A 13,401-nucleotide genomic window follows, 5' to 3' on the forward strand; every position below is an offset into this window, starting at 1 on the left:
AACCTTACCCCTTATTCCTTTCCCTGCACTTAACCCTCCAGCTGAACTGGACCAGTAAGGAGCCCCTGGCCTCTGTGTCCTTGTCCACTCTGAGCCCAGTGCTCAAGAATGTGCTCTCCCCATTTCTTTACCTGATGAAAGCTTATCCAGTCTTCAAAAGACATCTCCTCTGAGAAGCTCTCCTGGATCACTGACTGAATGTCAATAGTAACTGTTTCTCTTTTGGCCAGTACCCATGAGGGTCTTCCCCTTCCAGCTCAATTGTTTTTTTTTTTTATTAAAGCAGTCATCCCTTGACTCATTTCTTTAAGAGGCCTATTCACTGAATGGACATTAACTCGTTCAAAGTGAAAACCTGAAAAAGCCTTGGCCTAAAAGGGCCAGGGTCTCCCATTGCATCCTGGGCCATCTCCCATTGTCCTGATGAGTATCTGGCCACTGGACCCAGATGTCTCTGGAGGAGAAAGTGAGGCTGGTGACCTTGCACACTGGTGACCCTCCCTCCCTCAGATGAAAGTCAACTGCAAGTCACGTCATCATTTCCTGATGTCATGATCCTCTTGGAGAATGAAGGACAAACCACACAATCTTGATCACTCCAATAGGTTGCACATAACACACTCTTATTATTCCTCAAAATACTCACCACTGCAATATTGCATATTATATATTTCATTTTAGTCTCTAATCCCTTTATAAGACTAAAGACTCTATGAATTCAGGAACTATATCGTGCCCCCCCTCCTTCCCCAACACACAACTACCTCAGCGTCCTGAATACAGCAGGCATATTAAAAAAAAAAAGTCTGGCATTTTTTTCTTTCTTCCTTTTTCTTGCCTTCCTTCCTTCTTTCTTCTCTCCCTTTTTCCTTTCCTTTCCTCTTCATTCTCTTTTTCTTCCTCATCTTCCTTCTTTTCTCTCTCTGTCTCTCTATATCTGTGGATAGAGTGCTGGGCTTGGACCCAGAAAGACTAACCTATCGCTGCTACTACTATGACTACTACTGACATTTAGGCTCTTTCTTCATCATGGTTTTCAGGTAGTCCAATGATTCCTACATTATCTTTCGTGCTCCATCTGTTCCTGCTGCTATTACTACTACTACTGCTGCTGCTGCTGCTACTACTACTACTGCTACTACTACTACTACTACTATTACTACTAGCAGTACTCCTACTATGACTCTTGCTGCTATAGCAAGATCCCGCGGAAGGAAATTAATCCCTCCGCTGAGATCCATGCGATCTGAAAGTGCTGCTGTCCTAACTGCTATCATCTGTCCCATCTCTCTCCTCTTCAACAATTCAAATGAACAAGTATTTGTTATATAGCTACTATGCGCCAGCCATTAAGATAGATGATGAAATAATAAAACCAAAATAAAGCATCTCTTGTAAAAGAAAATAATTACAATGGTAATAATAATTCCAGAAGCACAGATGAAGAGGGCCAGAAATCCAGGTATGGAAGGAAGCCTACTCAAAGGCAGGAGATGGCAGATGGAATAATATTGTGAATGGGGAATAAACCAACCACTGACTAGAATGTAGGTGGGCAAGAGAGGACATCAATTAAACCACATAGAAAGATAGGCTTTAGTCAGATGGTGAAGGACAAACTGAGGGGCTTGTATTTCATCTTACATCATGCTTCTAAAGCAGGATGCAATAAGTCAGATCTTTGCTTTAGGAATATCTGTCCAGCAGCTTCATGTTAGGTGGGTTAGAGAGGGAAGAGGTTGTGCAGAAGGAAACCAGTCAGGAGGTCCAGACTAGAGGAGGCAAGTGCACACGTGCTCTCTCTGTCTCTCACATGCATACATGCTTGGGAACCTACTCCTACTGAAATAGGAAAGGTGTGTATGCAGCATACTTTAGGTTCTAAATGGCATCATGACAACATGTCTCGCTCATCTCTCTAAAGCTTATGACAAACAGTGAAACGGTCATTAGGTATTAAAAAAACAAACCGGCCCTTTGTGCCCAGCTGCTTAATGTATCTGTATGGATGGCTTTTCATTCCTGAGCCTTCTGGGCCTTGGGACACTGGTGACATGCTTTGTCTAAAACGCTCACCCATGACCACATCAGACATCTGCAGTGGTGGGAGGAGCCTCAGTGGCCACCTTGTTTAACCCGTACCCAACGAGAGCAGAACTGACAAGGACTTTTCAATGGAAGACTCTGTTTCCACCTTTCACATCTCAGGCTTCTTTATTCAAGATGACACTGCATGGCCTTACCCCATTACAAGTTACACAAGTGGCAGCAATGACCAGGGCCCAGGGCGGAGGCCAGGCTGGGCCCAGCTCAGATGTCCTCACTCATGATGGCTGCGTATTCTCTCTGGTGCTCGACAAGCTTCAAGAAGACTTTGTACTTTTTGTCATAAAATCTGTATTGGAAAAAAAAGTGAAATTGATAAATCAGATGGGCCCAAATAAAACATTTCACATGCTGCTTATACTCAGGAAAACATAAAATCTCTTTGGTTCCTTTTAAAAGAAATACATAGCATCTCCCTAAATGTTTGCAAAGTGCTTTTCATATGATATCTTCTTTGAGCCTCATAAGAACCCTGGGAAGTAGGTGCGTGATTATCCCCATTTTACAGATGAACAAAACTGAGGCAGACAGAGGTTAAGAAATGCACGCAGAGTTACCCATCTAGTAATTGAGAGTTAATTCAAACTCAGGTCTTCCCTACTCCACATGCAGTCCTACTCTATCCAAACTATCATAAGTGGGAGAGAAGGGTAGGGAGGTCTGGGTTGAGCACAGTGCCTCTGCTGTCACATGATGGGTCCTCAATATGTAGACAGACAAAACATTTATTAAGTGCTTACTTTGGGCTAGGGGCTGTGCTCTTGGAGGACTGAATTAATAAAGAGTCCCATACTGAAGGAGCCATCTCCCACCTGAGCTGTGATTTATAGTTCTCATATTTTTGTTGCCTTTATTTGAGATTATTCAATAATAGATTTAGAGTTGGAAGAAACCTTCAAGATTCTAGTCCAGTTCCATCCATTTTACAGATACAGAAACTGAGGCCCACAGATGGGAGTTGACTTGTCCTAGGTCACCCGAGGTGCAAGTAGCAGAACCAGGGTTTCACACCAGGTTCTCTGACTTTCCTCTTGCCCATGGTGTCTCCTTTCCTTGGTATCATAGTATACTTTTTGTCTTTATAACATGAGAGGTTAAAATGTTTCTAGTCCTGACCACCATGTTTTAGGAGGGACATTGACCAACAGCAGTTAGTCCAGCAGAAAGTGGTAAGGACAGCTAGGAGACGTGAGTAAGTTAATACTTCAAGGATCTATGAGTTCAGCAGTGGGGTGGTCCCTCCATTGACACAGACTGCAACTTTCTAAGCCTTAGTAGATGGTGTTTGACATTTGTTATGGTCAAAAATTTCTTTCACACGATGCTTATGGAGTCATAACTCGTTCTTAGGTAGGGCTGGGTTATGGACACCAGACAGTCACCAGGCCTTTCCAGTTTGATAGAGACTGCCAGAGACTGAGTTTGTGTTTGAGAATCCAGAGACTCATCTCACTGGGCAAAGTCAGCACCAGGAAGTGAAGACCGTCTACAAGAAGATTTCTTGATTCCCCCTAATTCTAGTGCCTTCTTTTTGTTGACCTCCCACCCCAATTTCTCTGCACATTCTTGTTTGTCCAGAGTTGTTTGCATGTTGTCTTCCCCCATTAGACTGTGAGCCCCTTGTTAAAATGGACTGTCTTTTGCCTTTCTGTGTAGCCTCAGGGCTTAGCACGGTGCCGGGCAAATGCTAAGTGTATAACAAGTCTTCCTGACTCCAAAACGGGCTCTCTATCCACTAACCACGGCAGTCATTCAACAAGGATTTACATAGCTCTTACTATGTGCTGGGCACTTTGATAAGCGCTAAGGATGCAAAGAAAGACAATGGATGCCCCCCTCCCAAGGGGGAAGACTATATGCAAACAGCTCCATGCAAGCAAGATATCTACAGGGTAAATTGGAGGTCATCTCAAAGGAAGGCAGCACTTTCACTGAGCCTTGGAAGAAGCCCAGGGATCTCTCAGGCCTGGGGGCCTCTCCTAATATAATATGTAATAGCACAACATTTCAAAATGCAAAAAAAAACTCTATTGGTTTGTCATTTTATTTACCTGTTGTCATTATTCCAAGGACAGTCACAGGTAGAAAGCTAGCTGGCTTTAAAGCCTCTCCTGACACACTGTGTGTTCCTAGGTAAGTCACTGACCTTCTCAAATCTCCAGGTAATACTCTAAGATTCTAACTTGTCAAATTCTGCTGACCTGTATTAGTAGAGGGAATTTTCTCATTTGGTAGTTTCCTGTACTAATGAAATCATCAGTACAGTCCCTATCCCTATACTGATAACACTTTAATGTACATTTTAAGATTGAAGTATTTTTAAAAGATGTCAATACCGTATAATTTGTATTCCTAGACTCAGACTTAAAATTCCTACAAATATAAAATAAAAAAAAATTTGAGAAAAGGTGATAACTATCTGATAAAAAGAAAAATCTTAATACAATATATTTTTTTTTCTGAAATAACATAAGAACATGAGTAACTGAAATGATTAAATAGGTATCCAGCCAAAGAACCTAGCTTATAAGAATGGAGTAGATTGAATGGCAAGCAGCACTGAATTCAGGTCACATAATCAGGGAAATGGTGCCAGGTTCTGGGCTTGATAACAGTCAGGGGAATTTGGAAGCCATGGTGGCTAAGGACACATCCAACATGGAGTATATTTCTGTCTATGATCACAAACTAATTAGACCCATATGGCAAAAGGATCCTCAAGGCCAGAAAGGCCAAGTGTAGAGAGAACATAAACAAATGGTTTGAAATCTATCCAATGGAGAGATGTCAAAGTGCTGGATTGGGAGTCAGGAGAGCGAGGCTTTAGATGAGAGATGCCACTTCCAGAACAAAAGCCAACAGGGCTTCAGTTCTCTTGGGGGCCTCTGAGAAGATGACAAGCATTCTGACTGCATCAATCTGGCATCTGATACTCGGATATTTGGTGGAACTGCACACAACTTTAAATGAACTACCAGTCTAGCTGAGATGTATCTGCCACCAACTTTTCAACAGTCTCAAAGCCCTTTCATATCAGTTCATAAGCTGGAAAGGATCATAGAAGTCATTGAGGCCAGCTCCCTGATTTCACAGATAAGGCACAGAGAGATTAAGTGACCTCCTTAGGGCCACCCAGCTGTAGGATTTGAACCTTCCAGGATTCCAAGTCCAATGTTCTACCCATTATAGCACGCTGCCATTAATTATGTTTCCCTTACCCTTACAATGTACTGATGAAAGCTTTTTGAGTATTAAAGAAGATATCTGATCCACAGGCTTCTCACCGCCGAGAAGACAGATATCTACTGACATTTTAAATATGAAAATAAAACCCACCTATTCTAAGCTTTTCCCCAAACTCAACATGGCCTATGTGTGTATCAGAGCAGACACTTGGGGCCTAAGTCTGGGGTTCCAATGCTGGGTCACATTGGGCAACACTCCTCTCCCTGAGTTCTAGCTGTAGCCTGAGAGCTTTGACCTCAATCGCCCCTGAAGCCCCTTCTAGCTCCCAATCAGTCCCCTCTGAGATGATTTCTGCGCCCTTTGCAGAGGATGATAATCTCCACAGAGACCTTTTCATGATTCACAAGTGCTCATTTTCCTTTCTTTGCAAGGCTTGCAATGTGCCTGAAGATGGCGCCCTGACACTTCTTGTACAATTTCAGGACTTTTTAATGATATTTACAGAATTATGGAAAAGAACAGATGAAGGGGGCATTAGATAACACGGAATCGAAGATCTCTATCTCCAGCACAGAACACAGTGCCTGGAACACGGTAGATGCTGAAGAAATGCATCTTGATAGATTGGCTAAATATTCAATGGTCTGATGTTCAGATAAGTGCAGTCATTTCCATGTATACTAGATATTAAATAAACAAAAGCTCAAAGTCATGGAATCACAGACCTAGAGCTGGAATGAGCCTCAGAAGTCATTCCATCCAAGCCCCTCATTTTATGGAGGAAGAATCTGTGACCAAGGGAGGTGATGGGACTGGCCCAAGGTCACACAGGAAACAAGTGCCAGGGATGATGTTGTTATTCAGGCATACAGAACCAGGGCTCTTTGGAGTTCCTTTTGCTAAGTTTCTTGGCTTCTTTGAGAAGCCACCAGAAGAAGAGGAGAAGCTCTCAGGTGGGGATTGGTGAGACCCCATTCACCTGTGGGCTAGAATCAATCAACTAACAAGCTCTTATCAATCCACAGCTTTGCATTTGGTACCATGTTAGGCTCTGGGGATACAAAGCACCAGTGAGGGAAGCCCTGCCCTCAAGGAGTTATTTTCTATTGGTGGAGACAACGTGTATGTGTGTACATATGTAGAGAGATAGATATTGGTGTATCATAAATCTCTATATAGAGAGAGTCTAGGAGTGTTCTCTCTGTCACTGTCTCTCTCTTTTCTCTCTCTCTCTGTCTCTCTCTCTCTCTACACATGTATACATATATAATACATTCCTTCATATATTTGTGTGTGTATATATATATATATATACATATATTATATAACAAATTATGCATATTATATCTCCATATTTAGTGTATGTATATGTATGTATAGCTATCTATACTAAATATAAAGTAATTTTTTGAAAGAAGGAAGCAATAGGTGGGGAGCGGGATCAGGAAAAGCCTCACACAGAATGTGTGGCCTTTGAACTGTGTCTTGAAAGAAACCTTACCAGCAGGTTGAGATGAGGAGGGAGAACATTCTACGCACCAGGGATGACGTGCAAAGATGCAGGACAGCAGGGGGAATGTCACGGTGCAAAGCACAGTAATAAAACCAGGATGTCTGGACCTCGGGTGTGTGGAGGGCAGTCACGTGCAGCAGCTTGAGAACGTCTGGGTGGGAATCCTACCCCTCCTAAGAAGAAAGCCTTTCCCCTGCCTGAACTTCTGTTTCCTCATCTGCAAATGGATGGGGTTCATCTCCACCTGGCCCAGCTGTCCTCTCTCCTTTGTTTTCCAAGAGGATCAATTCAAGGATGAAGCCGGGACTTGGGTGTGAATTGAATTTAAGTGAGGCTGGGCTGGACAAAGTCATCAGTCTCACTTTCTCTTCCAGCTAGTGCCAGCAAAGTCCAGGCCGGAAGAAAGTCAGCATGAGTGGAGATGGCCAGGATGTGCTGGATGGCCTTGGTGTCTTCCATGTCTGACCAAGCTCTAAGCTCTGCAGTGCCTGCTTCAGCTGCCTTCATGGCCAGTGGAACAAACTGTTCTCATTCATCCATTCTTCATATCTTTGGGGCAGACACCCCCCTAACTCTGTCTGTTATCCTCAGCCTGGTCTAGCCTGCCTGTGCACACAATGAGCCGGGCTGGGGGTCTGCGGCTCCCAGGATCATTCTCTCTGACTTCAGGCCAACAGTCTCCTAGGTCTGCTTTAGGAGAGTGCATTGCACACCTGAAAGCATTTTCTAATTGTGGGTTAGAGCTCAACAAGGAGGAGAGGAAGAGTCAGTATTTCTCTGGTGTTTTAAGATTTGCAAAGTATTTTATAAATAGGATCTCAATTGATCCTCACAACAACCCTGGGAGGCAGATGCACTTATTTTCCCCACTTTTATTGAAGGGAAAACTGAGGCAGACAGCAATTAAATGATTTACCCAGGGTCACACAGCTAGTAAGTATCCAAAGTTGTATTTAAACTCAAATCTTCCTGACCTCTGGTCTGGTGCCTATCTACCCCACCATCTAGCTGCACGTATGCATACATACATAAATACATATGTGTGTGCATATATAATATGTGTGCATATTGAGAGTAGTAAATATGACATATAATAGCCTCTAATATTCCTTTTTATATCTGTATGTAGACACACACCATTATAGGAAATTCCCCATCGCTTTGGGGCATTAAGCCTTGCAAAGCATTTTCCTTACCTTTCCTGGTAAATGGTCATTGCAGCTGCTGCTTTTCCTCATTTTACAGATGAAGAAAGGAAGCCCTAGGAGGTTAAAAGACTTGCCTATAAAGCTCCAGATGGCAGGAATCAGAGCTGGCATTGGAACTTAGGTTTCCTTTTCTAAATCTAGTACTCTGTGGGCCTGGCAATCAATGCTCTTGAGGGAGAACATGGGGCAATGCTTCCACAACTTGATACAAACCTTGGAAAGTACTGAGTTCCCCATGATCAGATCTACTCAGGCATCAGTGACCTTCAGTCTGTATTTGTATTGAGGGGAGTCATGCTTCATATAGGAAAGCGACTGCAGACCTTAAACAGTCCTTCTGACTCCAGGCTTGGGGGATGCTTGATTACTTCTCAGATGTCACTACAACATTGACTGTTTTCTCTTTCTGTGCCAAGCTCACTTTGAACATGTTTTTAATTCCAAATCTAAAACACTTTCCTATAACCACAGACTTAACACACATCCTTGGCTTACAGCTTCAAAGTAAAGTTAATCAGCCAACTCATAGGAGAGTTCTGGTTACCACCCAGATAAAAACAAAGATGAGTGTTCACTCTTTCCTTTGGTCCCTCATCAGAGAGTTCTCACTGATCAGACACCAGAAATCTACAGATAATGTTAATCATAGGATCACTGATTTATAGAGAGGGACCTTAATGGTCATCTAAGAACAGCTACATTGCACCATAATGCATAGAGGGCCAGGCCCATTCATCTTCTTGAGTTCAAATCTGGCCTAAGATAGTTAGTATCTGTGTGACCCTGGGCAAGTCACTTAACCCCATTTGCCTCAGTTTCCTCATATGTAAAATGAACTGGAGAAGGAAATGGCAAACCGTTCTAGGATCTTTGCCCCAAAAAAACTCCAAATGATATCATGGAGAGTCCAACAGGACTGAAAATGAATCAACCAGAACAAGAAAAAACCAACAGCCCTACCTCCTTGTTTTATACAAGAAGGAGCCTGAGGCCCCAGGAGGTAAAGATCATACAAGACCAGTTAGTATAGTAGACAGAGCCCTGCATGTGGAGTCAGGAAGACGCTATCTTAAATCCTACGTTATGAGTTGATTTGCTGACTCAACATGTCAAGCCTCCCTTTCCTTAGCTATAAAAAAGGGGTAAAATAGCATCTTCCTCATGGGGGTGTGTAAGCATCTAATGAGGTGATGGGTGTGTAAAGTACCTTTAAGCCTTGAAGGGCTGTGTAAATTCAAACTATATTATTATTATTATTTCCAACACTATTAAAGCAGCAAAACAACAGTGGAAGACTCCAGTTCAAATCCCACCTCAGAACTCACAACCTCAGTGACTATGGGCCAATTGCTTAATGTACCTTGGGCCTCAGTTTCCTCATTTTTTCAAAAGAGGGGTTTAGACTAGAAGACCTCTAATATCTCTACCAGCTCTAGATCTATGATCATTTGAATCTCTAAATACAAATTCAGGGTTCTTTCCATGGAAGTCAGCATTTAGACCAACAATTTCTCCCATGTCCTGAATGATCTCTCGATGTCTCTACTCAGCTTCGCCTCTCAAAACGGGGCTCCTTTCATGTTCCCCACCCCTGTCCCAGAGTCTTTACAAATCCTCCCCAATCCCCACAGCTGGAACTACTTACTTCAAATTTTTCCAAAGGAATATATTGCCTCCTCTCTTTTGTTCCAGTATGCCCTTATCTGGCACTAGAGGCGTATGTCCATGTTGTATTTCTCCCCCTCTGCTATGCTATAAAGCTCCCCAAGGGCAGGATGCCCAAGGGTTTGGCCAAATTGCTTTCCACATTACTAATACCATGTGCAAGACAGACATCGAATCCATGTTTTCTGAATGGTCAGTACGACTGCTCTGGAAGGGATATCGATTCCTAAGCACAAGACACACATAAAAATGGTTGTTTACCTCTTCTCCTCAGGTCTGGGGAACACAACTTTCCCAACTTTTCCCATTCTTGCCATTGCCTCCTGTTAAACAATAAACACAGAACAAAGTGGGCTTTTGTTCCAAACCATCATAACCAGAGGAAGATATTTTGCAAATAAGAACATTCTGACTTGGACGAGTTCGGGTTTAATTTTTTTCAAGTCAGTTGGTCTGTTGTGTTTTCGACCTCTATTTTTCAATCATACAATTTTTTAAAAAAGTTGTTTTCCTTTAAATTTCATTCATGTCTGAAAGAAAAAGTGAAAACAGAAACCCTCTTCTCTCTTCCCTCCCCTGTAACAAAGGTTAGACAAGAAAAACAAAGTTCAGCAAAACCAGCCGACATATGAACCGTCTCTGAAACCACACGCAGTGTTCCCCACCCCGGCACGAAATATTCCTGTATCCTGTAGTTTTTGCCGATTTACCATGTGTGATCTGATCGCAGGGCCTGATACTGTAAGGGCTTCACAAGTGTTTATGTGACGGATTGTGAGGTGAAGCCTTCCAAGTGGCTTAATTTCTATTTTGTTTTTCATTAGTGATTTGGAGCAGTGTTTCATATGGTTGCTGATAGGTTGTAATTCTTAATATGAGACCTTTTTGTTCATATCCTAGACCAGCAGTTCTCAACGTATGGTTCGGTGATGCCTGGGGTCACCAAGATCCTTTCAGGAGGTTCACAAAGTCAAAACTATTTTCATAACAGGCAAACACTTTAATTTCTAATATGCTAATATGTATATATGCATTTGTATATAATATTGTAAAGGGATCTGGAGACCAAAAAGTTTAAGAACCTGTGTTCTAAGATGTTTTTCTATTGTGGAATAGCTTGTGGCCTTGGATATTTGGTTTAATTTCCTATAAGCTTATCTATGAGACTCAGATTAGAAATATTGGATGTGAAGATTTCTTACCCAGTTACCCTTCTCCGCTTGGCCTAGATGCTTTGCTTTTATTAGTAAAAAAAAAGCTTTTTAATTTTGCATAATATTTTATTTTCTTTTAAATCTATTATTTTTTGTCTCTGTCCCTCGTTTGGTTAAAAATGATCTTCCAAGCCAGTTGGGAACAATATCTCCATCTATTTTTCTCAAATTTCAAAAATGACATGACCTTTTATATGTAAGTACTCACTTAGGATGTATTAATTATGTGGGCTAAGTCACAAATGACTCTCTCTGTCTCTGTCTCTCTCTCTGTCTTTCTCTCTCTCTCTCTCCCTCTCTTTTTTTGGTTTGGCCAAACTGCTTTCCAGATTGCTGAAAAGATCTTGTCAAATTAAAGTGTTCTTCCATAAGTACTTCATGTACCAAGCTCCACCGAACACTGGGTTACTGAATGCAATTGTTTCCAATTTTTTATTATCTACTATGTTATACTGATCTATTTTTCTATTTTTAAAGTATCCCAAATAGATTTGGTCTTTATTGTTTTATAATATAATCTGAGTTCTGAAAATCCCCACATTGTTCCTACCCCCCTCCCCAATTTCTAGATCCTAGACCGTTTTTCCCCCTTTCCAAATACATTCTGTTCTAATTTTGTCTAGTTTTGTGAAGTCTTTCCGGGAAGTTCAATCAATATAGCAATAAATATGCAAATTAATTTAGGTAGCATTGTCATTTTTATTATATTAGTAGTCATTGGCCATATTGTTTTCCAGACTGCTAATGCCATATGCCAGATAGGCATTGAATCCATGTTTTTTGAATGGTCTGATGAGCAGTAAATATCCCTATCTGTCTTTAATATGTAAAGAACATTTTACAATTGCATTTATATGTCTTCATAGTGTTCCAGTGGCTTGATATCCAAGTATTTATTTTATTGTTATTATACATGAGATTTCTCTATCATTTTCTCTTGATTATCTATTATTTTAAATAGAAGAAACAATCTTTATGTTAATATTTTAAGTTTGTCCCAAGCATTTCTATTGTTATAAGCAACTGGTTAAACTGGTTGGATCAACAGAATTTACCTTTTTTTTTTTTTTTTGCTTTTTGGAGGGCAATTGGAGTTAAGTGACTTGCCCAAGGTCACACAGCAAGTTTTTGTGTAAATCTTCTGAGATCGGATTTGAACTCAGGTCCTCTTGACTCCAGGGCCGTTGCTTTATTCACTGCACCACCTAGCTGCCCTGAGAATTTACCTTTTGTTAGCCAAAGATCTTTGGTCACAAGTGATATAGTGTGTGTATGCATGTATGTATAATATAATTTTGTTATTGTTTTTCAATAGTGTCTGACTCTCTGTGACCCCATTTGGGATTTTATTGGCAGAGATACTGAAGTGGTTTTGCTATTTCCTTCTCTAATTCATTTTATAGATGGAGAAACTGAGGCAAACATGGTGAAGTGACTTGCCCAGGGTCACACAGTCAGTAAGGATCTGAGGCCAAATTTGAACTCAGGAAGATGAGTTTTCTTGACTCCAGGCCTGGAGTTCTATGCACTGTGCCACCCAGCTGCTCTGTGTATAACCACACACACACACACACACACACACACACACACACACACACACACATACACACACACACGCATTTAATGTGTAGAGGATAGAAGTGAAATCAAAGGCACTTTAGACTAGATCACAAGGTATTGTGAAACACAAGAAAGTCAAAAGGAGAGACATGGAGAGAGTACACAGTTCCAGAAACGATTTTGTAACATCTTACAACATTGCTCACTGCAGTGGCAAGAAACACTGGGAAGAAAAGCCTATTGTGGAGGGTTTGGGGATCAGTCTAGAAGATTCGCAAAGAGCCCCAGAGACACTCATTTAAATGATATCCTTGTACTAGCAAACTTCATATAATTATTTAATCAGAAAACCACTTTAGATTCTTTATAATTCTATACTATTTGGAAATTAAATCCTGACAATGTTTGTGTATTTATTTTGAATCCTATTACTTTACTGAATAGGGCAGCTAGGTGGTTCAGTGGTCAGAGTGCTAGGTCTGGAGTCAGGAAGACCTGAGTTCAAATCCGGCTTCAGAAACTTGCTCACTGTGTGACCCTGGGTAAGTCACTTCACCCTATTGGCCTCTGTTTCCTCATCTGTAAAATGAGCCGGAGAAGGAAATGGCAAAGCAGTCCATTTGTTGGGTTTGTCCTTGGTTCTCAAAGAGGACCACGGCATCAGGGAAATGATGACATGACTTGCTGCTGTCTTTGACTTGAGTGAGGGAGGGCTCTGTAAGGGCACTGGCCTGACTGTCTCCTCCAGAGCCATCTGGGGCCAGTGACCAGATATTCATCAGGATGACTGGAGGTGACCCAGAATGCAGTGGGAGACGCTGGTCCTTTTAGGCTAAGGCCTTTTCACAGACTCTCTTAGAGTGAGGTAACACCTATTTAGTGAAGAGGCCTCTTTAAGAAGTGAGAGGAAGGAAGGAAGGAAGGAAGGAAGGAAGGAAGGAAGGAAGGA

The 13,401-nt window shown here is 41.6% G+C and overlaps 1 protein-coding gene across 8 annotated transcripts in view; it reads right to left on the bottom strand.

Annotated features, from left to right (window-relative positions):
- Window positions 1-2,195: 2,195 nt before the first annotated feature.
- The window catches only part of LOC138165296 (FGGY carbohydrate kinase domain-containing protein-like), a 545,803-nt gene continuing 534,597 nt past the window's right edge, over window positions 2,196-13,401 (bottom strand). For all 8 annotated transcript variants that reach the window (XM_069093464.1, XM_069093465.1, XM_069093467.1 and 5 more), the window contains 2 exons: window positions 9,940-10,001; window positions 2,196-2,395 (listed from right to left, as the gene is read on the bottom strand). In XM_069093464.1, coding sequence (XP_068949565.1) covers window positions 2,311-2,395; window positions 9,940-10,001 — 147 coding nt within the window. In that variant the 3' untranslated portion in view covers window positions 2,196-2,310. The remainder of the gene's footprint in view (window positions 2,396-9,939; window positions 10,002-13,401) is intronic.

The sequence above is a fragment of the Petaurus breviceps genome, unplaced genomic scaffold (assembly GCF_028583685.1).
Source record: "Petaurus breviceps papuanus isolate PSGF00001 unplaced genomic scaffold, PetGlider_PUasm1.0 208, whole genome shotgun sequence".
In the NCBI taxonomy this organism is placed as follows: domain Eukaryota; kingdom Metazoa; phylum Chordata; class Mammalia; order Diprotodontia; family Petauridae; genus Petaurus; species Petaurus breviceps.